Source organism: Schistocerca americana, chromosome 2 (assembly GCF_021461395.2).
Source record: "Schistocerca americana isolate TAMUIC-IGC-003095 chromosome 2, iqSchAmer2.1, whole genome shotgun sequence".
Taxonomy (NCBI): Eukaryota; Metazoa; Arthropoda; class Insecta; order Orthoptera; family Acrididae; genus Schistocerca; species Schistocerca americana.
Genome location: NC_060120.1, coordinates 643,819,700 through 643,833,717, shown reverse-complemented (window position 1 = coordinate 643,833,717; position 14,018 = coordinate 643,819,700). Strand labels below are relative to the sequence as shown.

General features: G+C 43.4%; 1 protein-coding gene across 1 annotated transcript in view; it reads left to right on the top strand.

Annotated features, from left to right (window-relative positions):
• The first annotated feature begins 128 nt into the window (after positions 1–128).
• The window catches only part of LOC124594265 (vesicular glutamate transporter 2-like), a 169,934-nt gene continuing 156,044 nt past the window's right edge, over positions 129–14,018 (top strand). The window contains exon 1 of the mRNA XM_047132628.1: positions 129–248. Within this exon, the coding sequence (XP_046988584.1) occupies positions 129–248 (120 nt within the window). The remainder of the gene's footprint in view (positions 249–14,018) is intronic.

The window sequence follows — 14,018 nt, the reverse complement described above, 5'->3', positions numbered from 1 at the left end:
GGGAAAGTTGTGTATGCGCCGACTACGCGGGACTGTGTACACAACAGTATTACTGCGAGACGAGGACACAGAAGGCCTTTGCTCGTTTAGTGCCTTCCAAAACGAAACGCTGCAGCGGCAGAGAGTGGATGGCGGACTGTGTTGCAGCGCGGCTGTCGGCCGGCAACGTGCTGTGGCTGTTGGCGTTCTGCGGCTTCGCCCTCAACTACGCGGTGCGCGTCAACCTCAACATCGCCATCGTGGCCATGGTGAGGAGGAGGGAGGCTGCGGCGGCAACGGCCGGCTACTGCGAGGGAGGCGACGGCACCAACGTCAGCGTCGCCGAAGGGCACAATATGACCGCAAATGACACAGCTTATGCGGACGCTACAGCCTTTGATGAGGTTAGTGGGGAAATTTTCATAATTTTATAGCTGCCTGCTGCAGGTGCGTTCGGGGTAGATGTACTTGTTAACGGAAATAAAAGTAACCGTAATGTATTCCTAAAGTAGATATCCAGACGGATTCGTATATCCGCGGTTACGCCTGTGGATAACTACAATAATTTATGGTGAATGAAGGTACGAGGCGCCTTTTTTTAAGTAACTACTGTTTTGCCACACCGCAGCCGCAGCGCTGCGGTCGGCGTTCAGCGCATGCGCACTGGGTACCTACATCTGTTGTCTACGCACTGACGCCATTACAGTCTGATTCTTCCTTGTTAACGTTGTGCACTGAGTGTTTAAGATGCCTCCGATAATCGTGAGTCCCGCGGACGGTGAAGTACGGGCTGTTATAAGATTTCTTAGATCTAAAGGCCTAAAAGAGATCGATATTCATCGTGAGATCAGTGCAGTTTACGGAGAAAACATTATGAGTTCAAAAATGGTTCAAATGGCTCTGAGCACTATGGGACTCAACTGCTGAGGTCATTAGTCCCCTAGAACTTAGAACTAGTTAAACCTAACTAACCTAAGGACACCACAAACATCCATGCCCGAGGCAGGATTCGAACCTGTGACCGTAGCAGTCTTGCGGTTCCAGACTGCAGTACCGTTAACCGCACGGCCACTTCGGCCGGCCATTATGAGTGATGGAATGGTAACAAAGTGGGTAAGAGCATTTAAAGATGGCCGCACAAATGTGCATGATGAACAAAAGAGTGACCGTCCTTTGGTCGTTAATGAAAGTTTGCCGGCTGGAGTGGCCGAGCGGTTCTAGGCGCTACAGTCTCGAACCGAGCGACCGCTGCGGTCGCAGGTTCGAATCCTGCCTCAGGCATGGATGTGTGTGATGTCCTTAGGTTAGTTAGGTTTAATTAGTTCTAAGTTATAGGCGACTGATGACCTCAGAAGTTAAGTCGCATTGTACTCAGAGCCATTTGAACCATTTTGAATGAAATTTTGGTGCAGGAAGTGTACAATAAGGTGAGAGAAAACAGACGCTTTACGATTTCCTCCTTGTGGGATGACTTTCCTAATGTTTCTCGTAGTGTTTTGTATGGCATTGTGACCGAGCACTTGAATTGCCGAAACTTGTGCGCACGTTGGGTACCGAAAATGTTGACGGATGTGCACAAAACTAAACGTTTAGACAGTGTATTGACTTTCCTTGAGCGGTACCACAATGATGGTGATGATTTCTTAAGCCAAATTGTTACAGGCGATGAGACATGGGTAGCCTACGTCACACCAGAATCAACGCAACAGTCCATGGAATGGCGGCATACAAATTCACCCAGAAAAGTGAAGTTAAAGGAAACAATTTCTTCCCGGAAAATCATGTGCACAGTTTTTTGGGACAGAAAAGGAGTATTGCTCGTGGAATTTCCGCCTCGTAATGAGACAATCAATGCAGCAGCTTACTGTAAGACATTGCACAATCTGTGGCCTTCAATTCAGAACAAAATATGCGGCTAGTTGAGCAAGGGAATCGTTTTACTGCAAGACAATGCCCATCCGCATGTGGAGAATCAGACCAAAGATCTCATCAATCACATCCTTTCAATGGGAAACTTTAGATCATCCTCCGTACAGCCCCGATCTTGCGCCCAGTGACTACCATCTGTTCCTGCACTTGAAGAAACATCTGGGCAGTCAGCGTCTTTAAGATGATGACGAAGTCAAAACAGTGGTGATGCAGTGGTTAACAAGCCAGGTGGCAGAATTCTATGAGGACGGAATTCACAAACTGGTACAATGTTATGACAAGTGCCTCAATATTGACGGAAAATATGTAGAAAAGTAGATTAAGGTACAGGCTTTCATGTAAAAATAAAATTATTGAGATATCTTAGCACGTCTTTTTTTAATTTCAAAACGGTACTTACTTAAAAAAACACGCCTGTACATATGATAAACCAGGGGCAGCCAAGATCTCAACTCCCAGGGCAGTGCCTTAAGGTCCTCGTACACGATCAAACAATTTGTCAAACTGTACTTTGTTTGCCAAGCATTTGACTGTATACAGATCTGCTTGATTGTTTGTCAAGCACAGATCGCGTGACGTGTTTGCGAGATATTATGGTTGATGGTAAGTCTGACAAGATGGCACACATTGTTTGTGTCGATGATTGGCCATGTATGTTTACTGAAAAATTGTTTTATTGCAGTTTATCTCACTGTATCTTGAGTTTCCACAACTATACAAATTATGATCAAGAATAAAAATAAAATGGCTTCAGGTACCAAAATTGTGGAGGAAACACATCGCCTAGCCATGTATAATGCAGGAAGAGATTATGAACAAAATCAGTAGGGATCGGTTGGTAGGACATGTTCTGAGGCATCAAGGAATCACCAATTTAGTACGGGAGGGCAGCGTGGACGGTAAAAATCGTAGAGGGAGACCAAGAGATGAATACACTAAGCAGATTCAGAAGGATGTGGGCTGCGGTGGGTACTGGGAGATGAAGAAGCTTGCACAGGATAGAGTAGCATGGAGAGCTGCACCAAACCAGTCTCAAGACTGAAGACCACCGCAACAACAACAACAACACATAACTTACCAGTGGGAGTGCAATGGAAAAAAAGAATTCTAAATTCCCCAGTTCTTCCACTGACGATGTGGGCTATATGTTCATACGATGTGGTACTTGAATGAAACAGCGTTAGAGCAGCAAGCAAAAGAGAATAATTTTTCACATATCTGTGTCTTCTTTTTCAATGCGAGGACAACCTAACTCTGAACAGATTATTAAAATTTTCACTGTCCATTCGCAGAAAGTCGAAGTAGTCATCAGATTCTGAGTATAACATTTCCATTAACAGGTTTACCTGTAAATATCTTCTCTTTAAACCATTCCCTAGACCAGCGTCTTGTTTTCATTTTGAGCACAGAGCCAGAGCGTGTGTCAGAAATATTTTTACCTGCATTTGCAGCCGTTCTCACTAGTGCCAAATTCGGTACACACGAAAAGCGTCTGCTTGAAAAGTAAGGTTAAACAGACAAGCTTTCTTGGTATGTGTGCAGGCTTGTTTGATACATCCGTGCCTAAAAAAGAGCACATTTGGCAGACATGTTTCCTCTCTTTTCTGAGGGCCTTAATAAGTTTTTAAAAGTTTCATTGTTGATTCGAAGAAAGTTGATGTTATAATCGGGTTATGGGACTAATATTTCCTGTGGCAGAGTGTCATAGGCAAATCTCTCTCATTTTAAGCCATTCCCTGTACCACCATTTTATTTTCTTCTTCGTCTTTAAACACAGTGCCAAAGTGAATACTTTGTCTACACTTGTGGCTATTTTCACTACTATCGAAATACGAACAGCGTCTGCTTGACAGATTAAAGTGACAAACTTCGTTTGTACGCTTATAGGCTTGTTTGACAAATCACAAGGGCGAATTTGACAAACAAGTTTGCTCGTTTACGAGTGCCTTTAGCGCTCAGCCTCGCTGCACATTTCCGCCACCACCACGCCACGCTGTCTGAGTGATGATACATAGTTTTTATTTGCTACTAACTGTCGGCATACAGTCAAACGCAGACAATTTCAAAGGTTTTCGCACTCAGGTTGCCACGTGATCGTTACTTTTTTAGTTTTATAATAGAAATAAGGCACTTTACACATGTACATCAATCAAAATATTATAGCACCTTTGCAACCTCTTTGTGGAGATGTGGAATCTTTACCTAAGGAAAGCACTGTAGATGTCCTGGAGAGTTTTAACATAAAAGGATTTGTCATTAAAACGGGAATTATCTTGTGGGTCAATCAGTTGCATCCTCACAGTTAAAGGGGCGCTTTCAACTCAGACATCAAACGATCTAGAAAACAGATGTAAATTGACAGTGTCCTCAAAACTGTTAGGAATATCATCTTGTAATTCTTTCAAGGCCATAATCAATTTTTCTGACTTTGCATTTTCTTCAATGGCAATGAGCTTAGGGAACTGGGTTGTGTTGTCAGAAGGCGACACTTCTATAACGCTATTTTCTTTCTAAATGCATTCCCATCAAATCAGAAAGAAATTGTTTCTCACCCTACAGTGTCTTACTGTGGACAGTGTCCAGTTAAATTAACTTAAAACGCGAGGTCTGCAACCCATTTCGGATGTTCTAATTTTCGTTCCTGCACTACCTTTCTCCTTCATAAACTCAACAATAAAAAAGCACTCCGTCTTCAGACCACAAGTGGTCCATCAGGACCATCCGACTGCCGAGTCATCCTTAGCTGAGGATGCGGATAGGAGGGGCGTGTGTCTCGACACTGCTTTCCCAGTCATTATGATGGTTTTCTTTGCCGGAGCCGCTACTATTCTGTCGAGTAGCTCCTCAATTTGCATCACGAGGCTGAGTGCACCCCGAAAAATGGCAACAGCGCATGGCCGCCTGGACGGTCACCCATCCAAGTGCCAGCCACGCCTGACAGCACTTAACTTGGGTAATCTGAAAGGAACCGGTGTATCCACTGCCGCAAGGCCGTTGCCACAAATTCAACAATACCGAATTTTAAATCGTTCCTCAGACGCCTCTCGACTTAACAAAGGTACTTCGCAGTAATATATAAAGTCTCTATACTTTCTGTTCTGTTCCATCGAAAAGTGTTACAACTGATAATGGAGTAATGCGCACGGTTTCAGAAAAATTATTATTCATACTACCAGTTTCTTCACGTACTACATGCCTGATAATTTAGCTCGAAGTACTTATTAATCTACTGAACAATGAATCCAGTCTCTCGGACGTTTTAATTTTTTACGTTTTCAGTGTCACCTAAATCTTATATTCTTTCTGCGTAGTACTGTAACATCGTTTCATAGCAAATTTGCAGTACCCGTCGCTTAGGCGACTGCGTTGTAGATATTGAGAATTTTCATACCTATCTTCTGTCATTCCTATTTATTTTTAAAGACTTGTAACTATAAAACGCTACACTGCCTCTTTTTGTTTAAAAATCTGCTGGGCCTGCGAACGTCCTTCATAACACGAACAAGCATCATCATCATCATCATCATTTAAGACTGATTATGCCTTTCAGCGTTCAGTCTGGAGCATAGCCCCCTTATAAAATTCCTCCATGACCCCCTGTTCAGTGCTAACATTGGTGCCTCTTCTGATGTTAAGCCTATTACTTCAAAATCATTCTTAACCGAATCCAGGTACCTTCTCCTTGGTCTGCCCCGACTCCTCCTACCCTCTACTGCTGAACCCATGAGTCTCTTGGTTAACCTTGCTTCTCCCATGCGTGTAACATGACCCCACCATCTAAGCCTGTTCGCCCTGACTGCTACATCTATAGAGTTCATTCCCAGTTTTTCTTTGATTTCCTCATTGTGTACACCCTCCTGCCATTGTTCCCATCTACTAGTATCTGCAATCATCCTAGCTACTTTCATATCCTTAACATCAACCTTGTTGATAAGGTAACCTGAATCCACCCAACTTTCGCATCCCATACAACAAAGTTGGTCGAAAGATTGAACGGTGCACAGATAATTTAGTCTTGGTGCTGACTTCCTTCTTGCAGAAGAGAGTAGATCGTAGCTGAGCGCTCACTTCATTAGCTTTGCTACACCTCGCTTCCAGTTCTTTCACTATGTTGCCATCCTGTGAGAATATGCATCCTAAGTACTTGAAACCGTCCACCTGTTCTAACTTTGTTCCTCCTATTTGGCACTCAATCCGTTTATATTTCCTTCCCACTGACATTACTTTCGTTTTGGGGATGCTAATCTTCATACCATAGTCCTTACATTTCTGATCTAGCTCTGAAATATTACTTTGCAAACTTTCAATCGAATCTGCCATCACAACTAAGTCATCCGCATATGCAAGACTGCTTATTTTGTGTTCACATATCTTAATATCACCCAGCCAGTCTATTGTTTTCAGCATATTGTCCATAAATAACATGAACAACAGTGGAGACAGGTTGCAGCCTTGTCTTACCTCTGAATCTACTCTGAACCATGAACTCAATTTACCGTCAACTCTAACTGCTGCCTGACTATCCACGTAAAGACCTTTAATTGCTTGCAAAAGTTTGCCTCCTATTCCATAATCTCGTTGAACAGGCAATAACTTCCTCCTAGGAACCCAGTCATATGCCTTTTCTAGATCTATAAAGCATAGATACAATTCCCTGTTCCACTCATAACACTTCTCCATTATTTGCCATAAGCTAAAGATCTGGTCCTGACAACCTCTAAGAGGCCTAAACCCACACTGATTTTCATCCAATTGGTCATCAACTAATACTCGCACTTTCCTTTCAACTATACCTGAGAAGATTTTACCCACAACGCTGATTAAAGAGATACCTCTGTAGTTGTTACAATCTTTTCTGTTTCCATGTTTAAAGATTGGTGTGATTACTGCTTTTGTCCAGTCTGATGGAACCTGTCCCGACTCCCAGGCCATTTCAATTATCCTGTGTAGCTATTTAAGACCTGACATTCCACTGTATTTGATGAGTTCCGACTTAATTTCATCCACCCCAGCTGCTTTATTGCACTGCAATCTATTGACCATTTTCTCCACTTCCTCAAATGTGATCCTATTTCCATCATCAATCCTATCCAATTCTACCTCGAAATCTGAAACATTAATGATCGTATTTTCACCTACATTGAGCAACTCTTCAAAATATTCCCTCCATCTGCCCAAGGCATCCTCAGGATTCACCAGCAGTTTTCCTAACCTGTCCAAAATACTTGTCATTTCCTTCTTACCTCCCTTTCGAAGACTGCTAATTACACTCCAGAATGGTTTTCCAGCAGTTTGACCCATAGTCTCCAACCTGTTTCCAAAGTCTTCCCAAGACTTCTTCTTGGATGCTGCAATTATCTGTTTGGCTTTGTTTCTTTCTTCAACATAACTTTCTCTGTCTACCTGAGTTCTAGTATGTAGCCATTTTTGATACGCCTTCTTTTTCCTTTTACAGCCTACCTTGACTGTGTCATTCCACCAAGCTGTTTGCTTCATCCTACTTTTACATACTACTGTTCCAAGACATTCTTTAGCCACTTCTAGTACTGTGTCCCTGTACCTTGTCCATTCCTTTTCCAATGACTGTAATTGACTACATTCAACTAACTGGTACCTTTCTGAGATCGCTGTTATGTACATGTGCCTGATTTCCTTATCCTGAAGTTTCTCCACTCTTATCCTCCTATATATGGACCTGACCTCCTGCACTTTCGGCCTCACAATCCCAATTTCACTGCAGATTATATAATGATCAGTGTCATCAAAGAATCCCCTGAATACACGTGTGTCCCTCACAGCCTTCCTGAATTCCTGATCTGTTATTATATAGTCAATGACAGATCTGGTTCCCCTGCCTTCCCAAGTATACCTGTGAATGTTCTTATGTTTAAAAAAGGAGTTTGTGATTACTAAGCCCATACTGGCACAGAAATCCAAGAGTTGTTTCCCGTTCCTGTTGGCCTCCATATCCTCTCCAAATTTACCCATAACCTTTTCATACCCTTCTGTTGGGTTTCCAATCCCGGCATTAAAATCACCCATGAGCAGAACGCTGCCCTTGTCCTTTACTCTAACAACTACATCACTGAGTGCCTCATAAAAACTATCCATCTTATCTTGATCTGTCCCTTCACAATGCGAATATACTGACACAATCCTAATTTTATTGCTAGACACTGTCAAATCTATCCACATCAGTCGTTCGTTTACATACCTTATTGCAACTACGCTGGGTTCCATTTCTTTCCTGATGTAAAGCCCTACACCCCATTGTGCTATTCCTGCTTTGACTCCTGACAGGTAGACCTTGTATTCTCCCACTTCCTCTTCTTTCTCACCCCTTACCCGAATGTCACTAACAGCTAAAACGTCCAGCCCCATCTTACTTGCAGTCTCTGCCAGCTCTACCTTCTTCCCAGAGTAGTCCCCATTGATATTAATAGCTCCCCATCTCATTACCATTTGTTTGCCAAGTCGTATCTTAGGAGCCCCTGGTTTGTCAGTTAGAGGTGAGACTCCGTCACCTCCAAAGGTCCGAGGCATTTTGCTCTGATTGCTGCCAGCATCATATTTAAAGTACCGGGGAAGCAGGTTGCTAGTCTTACTTGCCCCGAGTCCCATTGGGTTTTACCCCTAACGGTTGATGGACTAACCGGTGGATTTGGTAGTCTTTGCCGTATGAGCACAAAGGTGACCACGACTCAGAATATGTCCGAGATGCCCAGCCTTATTCCAAAGTAACTGGTATCCCGACTGTCGGGACCACTTACTTGGCCACTCATACGTTGCCCGTGGTTCATGAACTACGACATGACTACAGGAACCCACACCATGAACGAGTAGTGAAGGTTAATTCTTTCGAACCGAAGAAAGTCGTGCCAACAGAAAAAATGCAGTACCGCAGTACTAAAAGAAATGTCGTGCTGAACCGAGTACTTCCATGAAGAAACGACCAAAGCCGAGACATGTTGAGCCGTGGCCCGCACGCGAGTCACTCGCTCGGTCTACGTCAAGTTCTGCACGCCTTGGCCGGCCCTGTGGCTACTTCATTCGACTTCCCAATGTCGTGGAAAGTTCTGCAGCAGATTTCACAAAATCAGTTCCAGTAAGGACGACAGAATGTGAAAGTTGTCCGTTCAGTTGCACTTGTATTTTTGGCTGCAGTATCTTTGCCTTCTAAAACCACGAATTTATCTTTGTAATTGGCTACAAGATCATCCTAGGGGGGCGGGGGGTGCCAAAGCAACAAAGCAATTCTGAACCTCTAGGATGTCGGTCGGGACGATGTAGGTGTTTGTCCAAGCTTTATTCAGACATAAACATGAGGTGGAGGGGGTGAAGGGGGTGGGGGGACGGCCGGTAGCCTGTGGCCCCACTGAAGGTGTTGGTTTTCATTGGATTTGGTTATTGGAGGGCCTCGGTGGTTGTAAGAGGGACCTGAACTCGGTGCCACCGTTGTGGAGCGATAGATTCCCGGTGTCAGATGATGGGCCTGAGTTCATCGATACTGTGGAGGAGTTTCTCTGTTGCAGATGGGGTGTGACCAGAGATGCGTGAGACGTTGAGTTCGGCGTGAAGACCAGCTATCTGGGTCCACTTCGGAGCTCCTAACAAGGGAACCTCCCCATCGCACCCCCCTCAGATTTAGTTATAAGTTGGCACAGTGGCTAGGCCTTGATAAACTGAACACAGATCAATTGAGAAAACAGGAAGAAGTTGTGTGGAACTGTGAAAAAATAAGCAAAATATACAAACTGAGTAGTCCATGGGCAAGATAGGCAGCATCAAGAAGAGTGTGAGCTCAGGAGTGCCGTGGTCCTGTGGTAGCGTGAGCAGCTGCAGAAGGAGGTCCTTGGTTCAAGTCTTCCCTCAAGTGAAAATTTTACTTTCTTTATTTTTGCATAGTTATTATCTGTCCGTTCGTTCATTGACGTCTCTGTTCACTGTAATAAGTTTAGTGTCTGTGTTTTGCGACCGCATCGCAAAAACGTGCGATTAGTAGACGAAAGGACGTGCCTCTCCAATGGGAACTGAAAACATTTGATCGCAAGGTCATAGGTCAACCGATTCCTCCACAGGAAAACACATCTGATATATTCTATACGACACTGGTGACGACATGTGCGCCACATGACAGGAATATGTTGTCGACCCACCTAACTTGTACACTTGGCGAATGGGTAAAAAGATTCTTCTACCTTGCCCGATTTAGGTTTTCTTGTGAATGTGATAATCACTCCCAAAAAAGTGATGAAAACATAAGAGTTTGTCACATAAACTGAAAATAAAAAATTAAACTTTTCACTCGATGGAAGATTTGAACCAAGGACCTTTCGTTCCGCAGCTGCTCACGTTACCACGAGACCACGGCGCTCCTGTGTTTCCAGTTTCCTTGATGTGGCCTATCTTCCCATGAACTACTCAGTTTGTATACTTTGCTTATTTTTTCACAGTTCCACACAACTTCTTCCTGTTTTCTCAGTTGATCTGTGCTCAGTTGTTTAAGGCCTATCCACTGTGCCAACTTATAACTAAATCTGAGGGGGGTGCGATGGGGAGGTTCCCTTGTAAGATGAGGCACAGGCATCTGCTTTGAATGACTTATAGTGACCGAGGGTTGGACAGGCTGGTAGTTCCCCACATGGAGCAGCCGTAAAGAAGTGCAGGTAAAACGGTCGCTTGATACACTGCACATCAAGGGGTACAGTTGGTATAGGAGATATAATAGTTGAATCCTCTTGTTGTGTATATGACGTTTGAAAAGGGATTTGCTATCCATGGTCACCCCTAAGCGTTTTATTTCGTCCATTCATGCAAGCTCTTGATGGTGAAGAGTAAGCCTGTCCTGCAAGTCTTGGCGTTTGCTACTGAAGAGGTCAGCTTTAGTTTTGTCGACGTTGAGACGAATGTGATAATCTAATATCCACTGTTCCGTCAGTGTGAGTTGACGATGCAGTCTCCCAAGTGCTGCAGTAATCCGCCGCCTACCGTTGAGTAAGGCTGTATCATCTGCGAACTGAGCTAGGACGACCTGAGGCAGGATGAATAAGTCGTTAACATAAATGATAAATGGAGTTGAGGACAAGACCGATCCCTGTGGGAGACCCTCCTGTAGGCGTCCAACACTGGAGCATTGCTCATCGATGTGTACCACTATGTGCTGGAATTGGAGAAAACTGCCGATTATCCAAAGAGAATAGTCAGACTAGGTTTGCGGACCGTGCAGTTGATCAAGAGCTTCTCAGTCCACAAACGATTATAAGTTTTCTTTCTGTCTAAAAAGTTGGCCACTGTATAACTGGAAACATTCATGTTATAGGCGATGTACTCTGTGACTCGCAGTAGTTGAAGTTCAGCTGAAAGCGAAACTGGAACGCAAACTGATCTTGCCTTATGATGACCTGATCTTGGATAAATGGTATCATGCGGTGCAAAATGAGGCTTTCCAGCAACTTTGATAAGGTGGAAAGTATCCTGATAGGGCGGTGGTTAGTCAGTAGACTAAGGTCTTTGTTATGTTTCGGGATCGGGGCGATTCGAGCGACCATCCATGCGCCTGGAAAATAGCCCAGCCTCATACAACTGTTATAAATCTTCGTGAGCAGCAGTAAGGGCTTGTGTACAGGATCATCCCATGGTCAACTTCGATTAGTCGAGCTAAACTCTTTCGGTTATCTCTTTCTGGCACCACTGATGCGTATGGTATTTTTGGCGTTCTGCTAGGGCCTTCAGCCAATGATAAACGTTTGCGGTTGTCCGGCCACGAGGCCGAGTAGATTCGAATGGACACTCGCCAATCTGTTTCCGTTTCTAGCTTTCTGGGTTCTGCTTTTTGCTTGGTCGGCGCGGAGCAATTCAGAGTCGTGCAGTGTGGGGACTTTGGGTGAGATCTTTACAACTGTTTGCCCTGTTGATTAACAGTCAGTTTGAAGATGATTTTGCTGTGTGTTATAAATATTCACAGAGTTATTTTTCAGTCATTCCGCTTGCAGAACATGATAAATTTTAACGTGAAGTAGTTTCCTTCCGCGTGTCGGCAAAAATGCTCACAGATCGTTTGTCGTTTCGTAACCTGGAAGCTGATTTATATGATCGATGAATATCTATTCCACCTGTTGAATTAAATATTCCATCGTGTCATCCTCTCCTCCACCGTAAATGAAATATTGTCTTGTCGAAAGATGTATCTCGAACACAAGTGATTTCGAGCATCTTTCGAGATTTACATTTCATTTTACGTATATGAGAACTCATATGGTTTTTGTGATGTGTCTGCACAGTCTGAAGGACAGTACAATAACTAATTGTAATATTTCTGTTTATTATTTCGCTCAACGCAACTCATTATATTATTATTGAACTAAAATAGTGCTATGCTGCTATACCGCACATCTTGTACACGTGTAATGGTACGGGCTTCGTCGCATCAATGATCAACCAGTACGCAAATGGTCAATTAATAGAGTCTCCCGCTGTTATTTCAGTCCATTAACGATATATGTTCCGTTCTTTTGCATGAATAATTTACAGGTGCAGAAAGCCAGGTCGCTGAATCTGGTCTGCAATGCAGATGACTACGGAAGACCATGCACTGTTATTGTTTGTATAATAGTGGTACATTTCGTGGCGCATATGGTAGTGAGACATTCCCTATTTTCAATAGTGTTTACAAATTTTGGTTTTAAGTTACGTCATGAGCTCACTGGCTGATGAAACATTTCAGTAATCGAAGTTCTGAAGTCGACATTCAGTGGTTAGCGGTACGAGGAAACATCCCCATGGCACCATTTTTGGCTATAAACTGAAAGTAAACACATTATATAACTTTTACTACCCACTGTTAGGTATTAGAGTACATAGCTATGCAAGTTCATTACCACTGTGCACATATTTCCGGCCGGTGTGGCCAAGCGGTTCTAGGCGCTTCAGTCCGAAACCGCGCTGCTCCTACAGCCGCAGGTTCGAATCCTGCCTCGGGCTTGGATGTGTGTGACGTCCTTAGGTTAGTTAGGTTTAAGTAGATCTAAGTCTAGGGGACTGATGAGCTCAGATGTTAAGTCCCATAGTGCTTAGAGCCATTTGAACCGCTTTTTTTTTACGCACGTATTAAGTTGGTGCGTGTGTGTTCCTTGACTATTTCTTCAATTATGTGTGGTCATACGGCGTTTTCAATTTATACATTAGCATAAACATTCATATAACACAGTACAGCTTAACAGGCTGAGGCTTTGCCTAATTACTCAAGATAGCAGCTAATTTCTTAAACAGCAGACATCTTATAAATATTCAGATAAGCGGGACTTGTCGATAACATCGGAGGCTATGTTGTTTTTGTGAAGATCGGTCTTAAAGTAGGTTCGTCGGTAAAATGTTAAAAAATAGCACGACATTTGTTTTCAGGAAAGGGCTTTAAACGTCAATAAGGGACAAAAATGTTTTGGTGCTATTTTTAGACCCAGAAAGAAATGAGTTTAAATTTGATTTTACTGACGTTACAAAATGACTTTCCTTTAATTCACAACGAAACCACAAAGCCGAGTGGCGGACTACCTCAACAGGGGAAAAAAAACCGGGCCATGTGCAAACCTGTCATCAGCGGTGCGATGTACGGAAAGGGTGAAACTACTCGGCAACCTTTAATAGCTGCAGACACGGATCAAAGAGTAGCCGGATGCTGTTGCTGATGCGCGAATAACTTACGGATGCAATGCAGGTAGCATTTCGCTTCACTGGTGGGTGTTTACCTACAAACTCATGTACTGTAATAAAACTAGTACACTCCAGTTATTTCATATTTCTATTGTTCTATTGTTTTCGGTATATTGACTTTAGGTATCGTATTTTACATAGTGACAACCAAATAAGTCACGTTGCAGAAAAGGAAACATACCATATATATAGAAAAGTAAAGGCAGCAAAGCATTTCCTGAATTTCAATCCACCCTTAATTCTCTCGGAGTGACAAAGGTTGTCTGGCTGATGCTATGCATTACCAGCGGCCGATCCTCGTAATTGTTTTATTGATGAGCTCCCACTTCGAACAAGTGGCGCTCGTGTCTCGGTGTCGTCTGCCCGTTGCTTTTTTGTAGCAGAAACACTGCACCTTACCG